Source organism: Pyrgilauda ruficollis, unplaced genomic scaffold, assembly GCF_017590135.1.
Source record: "Pyrgilauda ruficollis isolate IOZ18807 unplaced genomic scaffold, ASM1759013v1 scaffold3, whole genome shotgun sequence".
NCBI lineage: Eukaryota > Metazoa > Chordata > Aves > Passeriformes > Passeridae > Pyrgilauda > Pyrgilauda ruficollis.
This window is the reverse complement of record NW_024524377.1, coordinates 22,985,314-23,000,483: the sequence shown is the minus strand read 5'-3', so window position 1 is coordinate 23,000,483 and position 15,170 is coordinate 22,985,314. Positions and strand designations below refer to the sequence as shown.

General features: G+C 38.7%; 1 protein-coding gene across 4 annotated transcripts in view; it reads right to left on the bottom strand.

Moving 5' to 3' along the window:
- The window catches only part of PARD3B (par-3 family cell polarity regulator beta), a 394,458-nt gene extending 379,303 nt beyond the window's left edge, over positions 1–15,155 (bottom strand). For all 4 annotated transcript variants that reach the window (XM_041472994.1, XM_041472995.1, XM_041472996.1 and 1 more), the window contains exon 1: positions 14,906–15,155. In XM_041472994.1, the coding sequence (XP_041328928.1) occupies positions 14,906–15,025 (120 nt within the window). In that variant the 5' untranslated portion in view covers positions 15,026–15,155. The remainder of the gene's footprint in view (positions 1–14,905) is intronic.
- Positions 15,156–15,170: the final 15 nt, after the last annotated feature.

Here is a 15,170-nt window from a genome sequence, read left to right as displayed (position 1 = left end):
AGGAAGTACATGACCTTTCACAGTACATTCAGTGACTGTCTTCCAAAATCAAGCCATAAGGGACAATTGCAGGCCCAGTGCTACAAAGATGCTGAGACAGCCAAGGTAGTTTTAAATTATCAAAGCATTAGAAGATGTAAGAAAACTCCCTGTAAGGCAGAAGTAAGTTCATTATAAATGAAAACAAAAAGGAAAAAACAAAAGAAAAAGAAAAAAAATAGAAAGTGTGATGGTGGAAAGTAACAGACTCAAAACTGGCTGTGCAGGGAGAGAAACCAAGGGGTTTAACCATATAGGTATTGGAGCAAGGCTTGCAGGTCTGTACTAGATGATGCTGTAACCTATTTTGTTCTCATGTGAAACACTAAATGAACCAGATTCTCTCTTCCCTTGACTTCTCAGGAGAAAACATAATTGGGTCAATAATATTCTGAAGGCACAAGTAACAGTCAAGCACTGCCTAATTCCAAAAAGCCTAGCCAGCTTCAGTGATTCTGACTATTGTTTGAAAGAAAATAATCTGGAAGTTTTAGAAGTAATATGAATATTTAGCAGCTTAATATTATTTATATAATCCACCATATTTTAATCCACTGTGGGGATTATTTATATAATACACCATATTTTGTGCTATATTAATAAAATTTATATCATCACAGTACAACATTGGTAAGTTTCAGTATTTGACTTCCAAGACACAGCAAATATACCTGGTGAGAAGCAGAAAAAACCTCTACCTTTAAACATATTGCCAAAGCCAAGTGATGGAACTGGATGAAATCCAAACAAGGCTCCTGAGAACAACTTCCACCTTCACCTGACTGAAATACAGAACATGCCAGAATAATTACATCATCAAAACTTAATGCCATATGCCTAACCTCAATTTATGAAGGGGATTTTGGCCAGATAAAAAGCAGTGAAGAGAGTGAGATTATCCACTTTTCAACTGAAATTTAATACTACTAATGTGCATCAGAGTTTGCCCTGCCTTTGTCCCAAACGGCTGCTTTCTTCTGCTATTCCAAGTGTCTTCAGGAAAACAGAATCACAAAAGAGCTGGGAAGAAACATCTTCACAGGTTTCAGAGGAAGAAAGAAGGCAGCACGAAAGTCACTGCAAAACAACTAACAGACAGGTAGGTCTAAGTAGGTCGAGTAGAACATTTAGCCCAAATGTGAAAAACGACACCTGAGGCACATGTTCCAGTTACTCTTTGGTAGCAACTTTCTCCAACCCACAGGCTGCAAAGGGACCACATGGAAAAAAAAACCTCCTTACACAACTTTAATCCAGCCAGTACAACCCCACAATAAAGTAAAAATGAAAACAGCCAGTAAGCAAACTTGTTTAAATACTATATTTGCATATATTTTGCATCAGTCCTGAGGTGCCATTACAACATTCATTTTCATTTGCAGCTTGATGCCATCCATCACTGATACAAACGAGGCCAATTTACTTTTCAGTCAGCTACCTCATTCATTCTCTTTGGGTTCCAGAACTGTACCCCCATATATTAGCTCCACATATTATGCCATGCTCAAGCACCAACAGAAATAAGAAGCAAAATTAAACAAAGATCTACTGAAAACGCCTACAGCTAAGTGGACATAACATAGCCATTACTCACCAGAATGCTCAACCCTAAGCATGTGATAGGAACGTTTTAGCACAATGCACTGTCAATAGGACTTGCAGAGTAACAGCTCCCTTCTCAGTAGAGGGATGATCGGATCTGGATCATCCAACTCCCACACACAAACACAGGTAGAGCCGCTCGCTGACAAGATCAGCCACAAGATGCTGAAAGCTTTTCAGCAAAGTAATTGGATCTACTTCCACTAAATTTTGTCACCATATGCAGTGCCTGAAAAGGAAACCAGCACACACAATGAAGCAGTTCATTCACTTCTTTAAATGGTTACTAAGGACATTGCCAATGTCAGTTAATTAAGAAAAAAAAACAAACATAACATAAGAATTTACTGGTCTAATGCTCACCAAGTAAGCGATGTAGACTCCTACAGAACCTGCAACAGTTTTGGCTGCATTATTAAAAAGGTATCTTTTACACTAACTATTGCTTCAGGCTCAGAAACAAAAACACACAGAAAACTCCAAGAAAAAGAGCCTGAAAATCCATTAAGTGTACTTCAGCTTACAACACTATTTAACAGTTTGATCATTAAACTGTAGCTTGTATCTTTCAATATGAACCAAGCATCATGAAAATACATGGCTAAAACTCACTACTCAAAAGTTAAATCTAGCTTTTTTCCACCCAGTTAAAAGAAACACCATTCCACAAAGCCTCCTTCATCAAACTTTTTCTTGCCAGATTGCAGAATAGTATTTTTTCAGTAAAAGAAACCACTACCATGAAACTTATCACACACAAGATGTTTCAAAACTCAAGCAACATTTTGCAGAATGTTAACAGTCCACTACAATCTCTTTCAAAACGACTTTGATCTGCACCACGGCATGTGGAACTAAGACCCTCACTATCAAGTCTGCTTATGAACACCAACATCCTGGATTTTGCTACACGATCAAGATGGGGTTTTTTTGTTTTTTTTTTAACTCTAAAATCCATATTGATAAGCCAAATAGTTAATCTCTAAACACACAATGCATAAAAGGGATCATTTCAAACCAGAAAAATGGAAGACACTTATAATCACCACAGCATTCACATTTGAATGACAGCTAAACATAAAGACACATCAAGCATTCAGCCATCTGGAAAGAAGATGAGGTTTTTTTCATATTGTCTATTCTCAAAGCCTTAAGGCAAGAGTCAGAGGTTGACCAAGACTTCCATTTAGTGAGATGCTCATTTCCTATCTCCAGCCATTAACCAACTGCACTATGAACAATAAGGCAGACCCCTCCACTTTCACTGCATTCAAAGACAGTTGTGTCACACCAGGACAAACAATGTGTGCATACTGCCAGATGTACTTTATATTTGGAACATAGGGAGTTATCAAAAAATCTACCTAGTGTTTTCCTAGTATCTTTGAATACGGCTTATTGAATAAAATTACTACATCAATTAATATATTTTGTTACACCAGATAAGAAAGAATATGACATATATAACTGCAAAATTCCAGATACATAAATAACAACCAAAGTATGTATTCAGACAGCATTGAGAGTTAAATGGTAGTGAATATTGCTGCAGCAAAATAAACAAAAAAAATCACACTGCAAGCACAGCTACCAGAGACCCGGGGTGACCAAAGGAAGATGCAGACCAGCCTTAGAATAACATTTTTAATAATACATGCAGGGCCTAAGAAAAAAGCACCATGATTGTACAGACACAAACCATCTACTCCTTTCACATTCTCACTTGCAGCAATTACTCCCCCACAACACACAAAATTCAATTTAAATGGAAAACTACCTAAACCAACATTCTCTAGACTCAGGGATTAAGGGGCCAACACTGGCATACTCTGGTCCATCTTACTCCAAGTGGAAGTATGTGAAAAGGAGAAGCATTTAAAGCATTTCTGTTCTGTTCTGTTGACAGTTTTAAAAACTAAGTGGACTCAACACAATAGCAACCACAAGGAAGAAAACACCCTTAGAAGTAATATATTTAAAATGCACAGGTCCTGAGTGTTCTTCTAAGCATTTATGAGATATGATGAGTTTTTCGAGCAAACATTAATTCTTAAATTTGCTCTTCACAAAGTCAGTGAACTGGTTTCCATGAGGGTTTCTCAGGTAAAGTTAGTACCTCCCATCAGTCAGCAGCTGAATGAGAGCTATCCAAATAACTGCTCCTATAACATTAATGCAGAAGTCTTCCCTGGATTTTTATGTGCAAATTTTCTCACCTCACACAGAAGAGTCATAATTTATCACTGGCAAACCCTAATGTTAATTTTTTTTTTCACACACACGTACTTTTTTTTTTTCCACAAAAAAATGCATCTTCCTTTTTTATTGCAATCTAAACAACACCTGCATCATGACTACTACTATGCAAATGCTGGTCTTTATGCACAATATTGAAATGTCAATGAACCTTCTCCTTTCTGTCACCCAAAACAACTATTTCAGGTTTCCATCTCTTCAGGGAGTTTCCTTTTTGTATCTCATAATGCCAGGAACTCCTGAAACATTTGTTCAGGATACATTTATTACAGCCAGCAGGGGAAAATTAACTGTGAATTGGCAGCAGCTTGGTTTTTCAAATGAGCCTAATTCTGTAGGAGCTGAGCATGTTAACTCTCATCAGTCCTTGAAAAATTTCAGCAAGTCCTTCTACCCTACAAAAAACATGGGAAAATTCAGTTGAAGAGAGCAATTGCCTCTCCAACGTTCATTTCTTTGAGCAGTCAAAGAACAGGTTGAGAGGCACCAGTCATAGATTATGACAGTCAAATTTCCAACATTACTAAAAAAATAGTTATCTGCTAAATAAGGCAACTGTGAGAAACAGACTTTTGAAAAATATGCAAATTAAGCCAATTTTGTATATTAGTACACTTTTGTAACCCATTCTATAGAATGGGGAGGGCCAGGGGGCAACCTGGAGAAAAATACTGAATTTCTGTAGAAATCTCAGTAGTGAGCAACCTAAAGAAAACACAATTAAAACCAGAGTCAAGGCAAAGGATGATACATTTTTTACACACTAGAAGAGACTAGATATTTCCACAAATCAAGTCCTACTCAGCAGTAAATAAACTACCTTGTAAAAATAAACTAATAAATTGCTGACAACCCCCTACTGCAGCCAATTATTTTTTTTTTTCAAAAAAATCATTAGACCTTAACAAAAATCATTGTTACAGCAAATAACTTTTTAACTCAGTCTGAGTAGAAAGAATGTGATTTGGAGGCAAACAGCATTTCACAGAGCTCACAATATGTATACATCAATCGAATGTTTATAATATTTGCCTCTTTTTTTTCTGCAAGCTTAACAAATACTGCACTTTTTTTCCTAAAAGCAAGCCCTCTGGAGTCTTTACTCAGCAAAAAAAAAAAAAAAATTCTTTCTGGCTTCTATACAGGCTTTCATGTAGACTAACCCACAGTTCAAATAAAAACCAAGATTAAAAAAAACATTCTTAGAGAAAAATCTTAAGCAGGGAATGGAAGACTTTGGGACTATTTATTTCAAAAGCAGAAGCTTGCTTCAGTTAAAAAAATTGTATAGGTGAGATGCAGCACCATCATCCAATTTACTGCTGATGAAGTATGACACAACCTAGAGGAAATCACTTGGTTTCGCCTGGGATAGAGGCACAGTTTTCCTTGCATAGCTGCAAGGCCCCTATTACCTGTGAAAGAGAAAGGCTACAATGAGCCATTCTAGACTTAAACTGCTGCAAAACAGCAACATTGCCTCAGTCAGCCTTGCAGAAGCCCTGAATTACTTCTATTTCCAGAAGAGCAACAGATACACTGTCACAAGTAGCTTTCTTTATTGCATACCCTGCTTATCCTACACCATCGTATTTCTGTCCTGCCCTTGTGGTGTTTAATATCTAGGACTGATCAAAAAAATTCTAAGATGAAACTTCTCCATCAAAATGCTTACTGAAATAGTTAAGAAAGCCTTATAAAAAAAGTTGCAGCTGGAAGAGAGAATTTTAATAACTGCTCAACCAGGAATCCATAGGAAGGATGTTCTCAACTGACCAGTAGGCAGGAGTAGCAGGGTGAGATGGCACATGGAATTCTGACAAGCTCTGGAGGAAGACAGAATGTGACCTAGAACTCTGCTTTGTTCATGAAACTCATCACTTACAAAGAGTCTGTATCCCAAGCAGCCTGCAGCCAACACTACCAATAAGAGCAAAGTCTTTAGAGCTTTAAATTTGTAGTCTGGTTACTCTTCTGCCTTGTGCTCAGAAATAAGAACTGCCAAGCAGAGAATGTTAGTGGAAATCTTTCTAACACTCAAAATACTGCCCACCAAATGAGTATCACAAAGGAGTTTCAAAAAAAATTATCATCATTTTGGGCAAAGGTCACAGCAGGCAAACTGCACCACAATGAACTGTGTTCAACAAAAAAATGCCTGACCTACAGGAACCGAAGTGAATGGTGTCTACAGTCAGCAGCAGTAAAACTCTTTAAAACATGGAAAAATAATGGAATTATCCCCAAATTTTCACCATGAAATTCTGGTCTTACCACCATTAATGACATCCAGCATTGCAAGACTAACAAAAAAATATAAACAAAGGCTAGGAAAAACTACACAGCCTCAAAATTCATAGTTGGAGGAGAAACATAAAAAGGGAGCTACTTTACTATGGACATCATCAAAATTTGTAAAGACACCCTGAAGTCTGCCTGTCCCCCTGGCACATCTGCCAGAGGACAAGCTACACAGCAGATATAAGCATCTTTTCAACTAGCCCCTTCTGCAGCAGGTCATCACCTGAAGATCAGATAGATCACCCACATACTTACTGGACGGACAGAACCTTTCAGGGAAACGCAAAAACGCTAACTATTTTACCAGTACCTCTCACAGGTACTGAGAAGGCATAAAGCCATGCCCAAATTATAAAAATAACTCTTGTAATTGTAAAATGGTTTACAAATGGGTGCTCCAGGTTTGGATACTGAATAAATACACCATACACACCAGAAATGCATATAACAAATACATCATATACACAGGACTAACCCACCAGGATTTATGGCTCATCTCTCCTTCAAAGGTCCAAATAGTGACCTGCTGAATTATAACTTCTTTTGAGCTGGAACTACTCTTACTTGAACTGTTAAAAGAAACAGGAGATTATTATATTAAAGATTTTTTTGTCTCCTCTCAGAGAATCTATTATTTAGATGTTTAGGTTTGCCAATAAAGACCAACTCAGCTGTTCATGGATTGATGAGAATGAGATAGTATCTTCTACAAAAATGTGAAGGTCTTTCAAGGTTTTAGGAAAGAAACACAAGTAGAGAAACAGATTAGTCAAAGTAAAAAAATAAAGCCACACAATTTTCAAGGAATGCAGGTCTCTGTTCTTGGGATTGCATGTAGTTCTCCTTTAAGCATTCCATTTTCTTCTACTGATTGAGGAATGACTGCATTTTTGTAAAGGAAAATGATAGGGGGGATGTGTATTATGATTTACCAATACACAGAATTTTATTGGTAATCTGAAAAACATTTTATTCTACCAGACAACCTGTACTGCAAAATCATTTGTCTCAGTGGACCCCCATCTTTGAGGTCAAATCCCTAGCCAGGAAAAAGAGTGAGTCCAGTGCCAGCTGTTAGCTTCTACCCATCAGACTGCATTCTGTGATTCCAGCTATCAGTCTCTGTAGAGTACAATCATACATCTTCCTGCCTATCTACCCTTCATTCCAACACTATCCTTATTATAGGCCATAAGAAGCATGTTCATTCAAGCATTCTGTAGTTTGCTTTTTCATACACACAACAGCTAAGAAAGAAAAACACTGAGGTAAGAAGTCTCTCTGTGGCAATAAATGTTGCATTCTCGTGCAACCAATGAGCAACTTGTCTGAACCTCCCACCTTGGGAGCACTCCCAAGAGCGAGTCAAGCACCTGAGCAGTGCTGTGGTACCTGCCACAAGAAAGCCAAGCCATCAGTTTCGAATGGATGTGTTTAGTGGTGACATAACAATTACAGGTTTACACTGGAAAGAAGAGACATTCTGATTACATTAAAACATTACAAGAGTTCCCTTAATGGAGATGTCTCTAGCACAATGATTAGGCATAAAGAGGAAAAAACCCAAACACAAAATCACGTCTTACATACTTTCTCTTTAAAGTGAGGAAAATAGTTCCAAAAAGTCCTATCCAGTGCAAACAGTAATTTGTTATAACACTAAGTTTCCTTTACAAATGAGTTATTGAAGTAATCCTATGGAAGCAATAAAGTACTGATGAGAAGGCTTACAGAACTACCACAGCAACATATAACCTGAGGGTAACAAAAAATGCTTTTATTAATGACAATATTACACAAATACTGCAGAGGCTTTTTTCCCAAAAGTTCTTGTAACATGGTGATTTTCTAAATTCCTCATATGAAGCAGCTTTCTCAGTTTAACAATGTATTCAGGGCACTGTCTACTTCAGTGGAATTTACAATACAATTTCTATCCATAAGCCATTCACGTGAGCCTGCCATTTCTGTTCAGTCGCTTCCCTGACATAAAATGGGTATATCCTTATGTATAAGATTCAATAATGGAATATAAAAATACAAAGCAGAATCTGTTTTCAATGATACTAATTGCTCAAGACCTTCAGTGTTATCATATTCATTAAGGATGAAACACAGGCATGTTTATAGGGGGTTAGAGGGAGTTTATAATAATGAAGCAATAGGTCTTCATGCCTAGGAAAGCTGCAGTTCTGACACTTGAATCATTAGGAAAGGCTAAAGAATGTTTTGCTCAACGGGGGAGGAAATCTGCTGCTTAAGTAGCAGGATGCCAGACTGCACAGTATGTTGCAATTCAACTGACCTATCATACTGAATGAGTAAGGAGGAAAGCAAAGTCACACAAAACATTATGCCCAAATGACTGTATCTGTTAAACTAAAAACATTCTGTTTTTCAGAAAATATCAATAGATCACAACCCTTCATGTTCAGATACTTAAGCAACTGCATTTTATGCAGCAAGCAAAAGCATCTCCCGGTTCCATCCCATGCCAGAAATACCACTTGAGGTTTGAATTCCTTCTTCACAAATTCCTACAAGTCTACTCAGAGTTCATCTTCAACTTGGCAAAGAGCAACAGCAAGCAGTCACTGCTTAGAACTCTGTACTGCTCTTTAGTGGTTTCCTCCTATGACTGATTTAACATTCAGTTACTACACAGATCTTTGCTGTATCTCAATTAATAACAGCTGAACAGTGTTCAGAGCTTGATAAATATGATCTGGGAGGAAAAAAAATGGATGCTCAGTATTATCACATACACTGAAGTCTGACCTGCAGTATTTCCAGGACAGGTTACTCTCATTTTGCCTATTGAATTTCCACCAGTTTTATCCAGCTTTACCCTTCAACTGAGCTCCCCTAAAACAAATTAACATCAGCTAACTCAGTAATCAGCCAAAAGCCCATTACTGGCAAGAGTCAACTTCCCATAAGGAAAAAAGGGATCAAACTTTTTTTTTCATGTTACATAAGTACATAATGTCCTGGAAGACTTTTTCTATGACAAATCTAAATTCAATGGCAGTTTTTCTGTAGAGATTATAAACACCTGTGAGAAAAGAGAAAAGGAGCCTGAAAGACCTACCAAAAATCTCATTACCTCAACACTAGTGGCTACGATACAACACAGCAGCAGACATTTTACACAAAAGCGATTAAAAGGCAGGCACTTTTTAACGCTTAATTTTTCTGGGTCCCTGTAAAAGTGATCCAGAAAATTTTTAAGGGACCCAAAGTTCTGCCACTTGAAAGATGTTCCCAAGCTCAGTGAAATATCATCACTAGAGTTTAAGTCTTGAGTTTTTAAGTCAATAAGGAGTTTCTGAATTCATTTGTCTCCTTCAATTTTCTTTACTTCCCCTACTCATATAGCTTGTATTCCTATATATCAGTCAGTTACTCAAACTCATACAATAGTAATGAGAAAGCAGCATATCAAGTTATATTCTCATTTTTTAGTAGAGTATCATAGTGACAACTCCAAAAGCTGAATGCAGAAATGATAATCAAGCTGTTCATTGAAATGTATCAGCTGCCAAAGCAATGCATAAGCTCATTAATATACCATAGCTGATTAAGCATACTAAGAAAAATATGGGAATTAAGAGTTAAAATAATTCCTAGCAAAAAAAAAAGTACTTGAAGATGGAGCTTAGAATTGTTTTAGTGAAACAAAAATTATGGATTCACCCCATCCCTATTAGAGAAAAAAAATAAACTAAGACAAACTGGGATAGGGAAAAATACCAAACCAGGTCCAAGACAAAAGTACACAAGAGCCACACAAATCTCCTACTCTGCCTTTATAAAGGACTAAATGCTTAAAATTTGCCCAAAACAGAAAAAAAAAAGTCATAAAAAAGGACTTCTTTCAAAACTTTTCACACATATTTTCTGAAAAAGTCCTCTGGTTTTGCAAACATCTTTTGTAAGCATTAGAGTAAAAAAAAAAATTGTCATTCTCCATATCCCAAATATATTTAGAGAAACTACAAGAACATTTAGTTCTCCTTCTGTTTGCTGGCTGATTTACAACAGTAATACCTAATTCCAGAACACTAATTGTCATGTGGTCAGCAGGCAGGAACAGAAAGACACTGAGAAAGTATTTTATTAGTAGAACTCACAAAATTATATAAACAATCAACCTGCAGCATTAGCTCTCTAAATCTATCTAATTTGGGTAAAGATCATCAATACAACCCAAATCACCTATTCTTTCTCATTCTAATCAAAACCACACCATTCTTGAATTAACCTACTATCTTACTGCTTCCTGCTCACTCTGACTGCAAATCAGAAAAAAAAATTCTCATCACAGTTCCAGGATTAACTGGATGCCCCCTGTATGTTCTCATGAATGGAAGAACACACTAACTCCTGTTACAAGTGGAGATCAAGTTCCAAGAAGACAAGGCAACTAACATTTGTCTGTCTCTATCCCCATTCCCAAAGGAGGCTCACAAAGGCTGTTGAGAGTGAGCCACTCAAGAATTTAACTGTGCCTGAAGTGACAAATTTTAAACCACAAATTGCAGTGGTTATTAATTTTGCTACATGACTTCCATGTCCCACTCATTCAGCTGGCTTCCAAGAACAAGACTGCAGACAGCCAAAGTAGTCACTTCAATCAAGCCATGCAGATAAGTGCCATATATGCAAACACTAGTAAATGAATACACAGATGATAACCACCACTTCCCTATCTCTGGCTCCTCCAGAGAGATATCGGACATCTGGAGCAGCAAGATGTTTTACACGTTTTCCTCAGAAAAGTTTCACTGCAGCTTAAAGAAAAGCCAGAGTGGATTTCACTTTGCTAGCCTCATTTCCCTGGGCAGACATCACTTTCTGTACCAACAACATTCAAGGCCTCAGAGACAGCAAGCAAGGATCTCCAGCTGAGCCAAGGGCTCCACTGCAAAGCTGGTAATTCAACTGTTGCCTCAAATGTGGGAGAACAGCATTTCCAAGGGGAGAGAAGTCAGCACAACAGAGCATCTACCTTGAGTGCATTTAGCCCCACGCACATTTTAAGGAATTGCTTTCAACAGGACCACGCAAATCTAGACAACATCACAAGAGCCCACGAAACCCTCCCATGCTGACCCAGAACTCCTCTTTTTCCTCTCATTGATATACTTGGGGGAGGGGAAAAAAAAAAAGTCTCTGACAATTGACTGGAAAACAATCAACAAGGACCTGCACCCAAGGCTATGTCTTACAGCTACAGAGAAGCAAACACAGGATCAGGCACATCAACTCAACTCTTTTGCAGTACATCTGTTCTCACTCAAGCAAAGAATCCTAAATGCAGCAGACACACAACGGCTCCCCAAGGCACCAAAATATCAAGTTAGGGGCTGGGCTGATGATAAGGAATCATTAATCCTACTGTACCTACCTGTCAGCAGGAAGCCTTAATGTACATTACTAAACAGCAACAAGAGCAGATCCTGGGTCACAAGAGTTCCAACAAACTTCATTCTGCTCAAGCCACTTTTCTGAGAAGACAGTGACTTCCCTGAAAAATTATTTACAATTCTCACAAAGCAGCTGATCAAGAAACAATTGCTTAAACATCTATGTCTATTCACATCACAAAATCCTAGACTACAGAAATCTCTTAGTTGATACTGTAATACAAAGTTCTTAATTCCAGGCAGTTATTGTATCCTCCAGTGAATCAGACAGGATCTGCCCATTCAGGATCTACTAGAGTACCTTTAAAACACACTAAATTCAGTAGCATCAAGAAATAATTACTGTCTGATTTCTCAACTGAAATTGGTCCAGTGTTTTGGTTCAGTTAACAAAGCAACTTCATTAACTGAGCCTTCATGACCAAACCTTGTCAACCCAGTCCCGTCAAGAAACCAAATCAAATTTGCTAAGGAAACACATGAGGCTACAATAAGCAACTGGCCACCAAGTTCTCAGCTACATACCAAAAGTCTCACAGAAACCAGAGACTTAATCATTTACTGCTACTTTCCTCTCATCGCAAGTATAAAGAATAAAAAGTAGTTTAAACTATTTTTTATTTGTGTATATATATTCAAATATTTTACAATATACATTAATTAATACTCTATTCTTGTACCTTCCCCTTTGCCAGACAAGTGACTGTAGTGTAAGAGCAAAACTAAGAGCAAGTCCCAAAATGCAGAGCCTCTCAAACATTTTTGTGGTATTTGACAGTACCATAACTAATAAAAAGTTCCTAACATTTGTATCCTAGCTACCTTTTTCATTTTTCCTTCTACAGCTATGAAAGATATTCCTTCTATCAATTCTTCCTCCCTATCCAAATACTTCAGGCATTTGAACAATAAAATTTTCCACTTATCTCTTTTAAAACATTTTAACACTTAAAAAAAGTTACAAAAAGAACACTCAACATGCCTACAAAAACAGCAGCATTCTGTCACAAAGTATTCCAAGCATTCTAAATATTTTGAAAAGAAAAACAAATATTCAGTTATCTTTAGCACAAACCTGTTTATGTGCACACCTCACAGCACATTTTAGCTGATTATCTTGAGATAATCCCATTCCCAGTAAGATTTTAAATTTTTTAAGAAAGTTAGTTTTAGAAAGAGCAAAGAGAAGGAAAGTGGCAAAACACCTAATCCATCTTGTTACATCAGAAAAAAGATACTCCAAAAGGTAATAAAATTAATTGTTTGAGACATCTGTATGATATGTTTTACCAACCCCAAATCTTCCCCCAGGAAAGCAATCTAATGGTGAATGATGCTTGTCAAGATAAGAAGAAATTTATCTTTTTGGCCAGTTTACTGCAAACCTTGTAGATGGGAAGCCAGCTAATCAAAGCACTACAACAGAACTGTTTACATTTCCATTGAGCAGGGGGGAGGGACAGAGGATGAACAAGGTATAAAACTTTTTTTAGTGACTTGAATGAAAACCTATTCTGCTTTTCAAGTCCTTAGGCTGCTCCCCCACTCTGCCTCTTTACACATCCTTGTAAAAACTCTAGCTCTGAAGCTCCATTGCTCAAAGTGATCAGCAATTTTTCAACAAACTGGCCCATAGTCACTTTGTCCACCTATGATGCAGAATAAGGAATTCCACATTTCTATAAGGAAATAAGCCCAAAAAAAATAACACCAAGCTTATTTGCAAAGGAAGAAATACAAGGTCAGAAGCACTGACTACAAGGTCAGAAATACGGACTCTGGCCTCTGGCTGTCCTATAAAGAAGGTTGATGATTTTCACCTCACACCTGAAGGGCATAGGAGAACACAGGAGATTATTAGTAGGCATTAAAAAAGTTGTTTAGATACTACTTTAATAGCAAATTGGTTACAAATTCATGAGAACTGTAGTATGCCTTAAGTGCCTGGCATTTATCTGAAGCTTTCTCACACGGTTGGAATTTCTATCCTATAATTGCTTATTGAGCCTTCTAGAACAGTCAGGGCTTCACCTAGAAAGGCAGGCACCCTTCTACTTCTTTCTAAAGGAATAAAAAAAAGTAAATAAAGAGTAGACGAAGAAAGGGATTTGAAAAACTTATACAAAGCTTTGTAGGCCACCTTTAAGCCATCATCATGAGACTAATTTCAATGTCATCACAAACACAAATCAAAAGCTGAAATCAATTTGTAAATTTCTAAATTCAACACAGCTGAAAGTAATTCTGTTTCTGATAAAGCCCATCTCTTGAGGGCATATTTTAGTACTCTCCACCATAGTTCAGTGCAAAAGATCTCACTGACTGTTGATTGTAACAGCACCAAGAATTCCACAAACATTTTGTAGTTATTACACACAGACAGTTTCATTAGAAAAGCTACTTTTAACACAAAATATTTGTCAAGCTGTATGTGTCTTAAGGCAGGTTAAAGCATGACACTTGCTCAGAAGGACCAACATGGAGACCATAGCAATCTCTACTAAATCAGTCTCAGCTGTTCATGATGTATTTAACATATCAGTAGCAAGTTTTTCTCAAACTAAATCTGCAAGAACAAGAATTTACTTCCAGTTTTGCATTCAGGATATCAAACAGTTGACTGGCCCATAAGAAACTAGCACATGTCACAAAACAGAGTCCTTCAGATGTAGGCTGCACTTTTTACTCAGATGTTTTAGGAAGATGAACACAATACGTCAAGCCCTTAATGCAGGGCTTGTAACTGGAATCTCTTTCACAAAGCAGTATTTGCAACACTAGGCCTTTAATCAACACTGAACAGCACCCCATTAGCCTTCAGCACCTGCCTCTTGGAGAAAAAAAGAAAAAATATTTTTATGCTCAATTAGGTACAGCCAAAGAAAAACTTAGAGCTCCTTTCATGTAAAGGAAATCACCTTCCCATGCAGATAGCACCTCACTGAGCAGCTGATACCAGAAAACACAAGCTTGAATGAAACTGACTTATTGTTATGCTCCTGTCTGTTTCAAGTTTGTTAGTCAACACGCACAGCACTAACAGCCATGCCGGCCGGGCAGCTGAGCGGGACACGCTCCCCGCCCGCCGGCATCAGCTGCTCACACAAAGTACCTGGCAGGGGCACTCAGGCAGGGGACGGTGTCCGTGTCCCCGCGGCCGCAGGGCCGGCAGCCCCTCCGCGCCCGGCCAGCCCGGCCGCCCCCACGCCGGCCCCGGGCCTTCCCCCCGCCGCCCCTCACCCCGGGCCGGCTCCGCGCATGGCCCGGCCGCCCCTCACCTTCTCCTGGGCCTTGCGGTAGCGCTGCAGCGCCTGCTGGGTCAGGTCCCGCACGCGGAGCTGCCCGTCCTTGCAGGGCACCACGATGCCGGTCCGCCCGAAGCACACGGTCACTTTCATCTCAGCGCGCCGCCATGCCCGCCCTGCCCGCCCACGAACGGCGCCCGGCCCGGCCCGGCAGCGCCGGCAGGTGCGGCTCGGCGGCCCCACGGGGGCGGGCGGCAGGTGCTCCCGCGGGGCTGCGCCTCGGAGCGCGAAGGAAAGT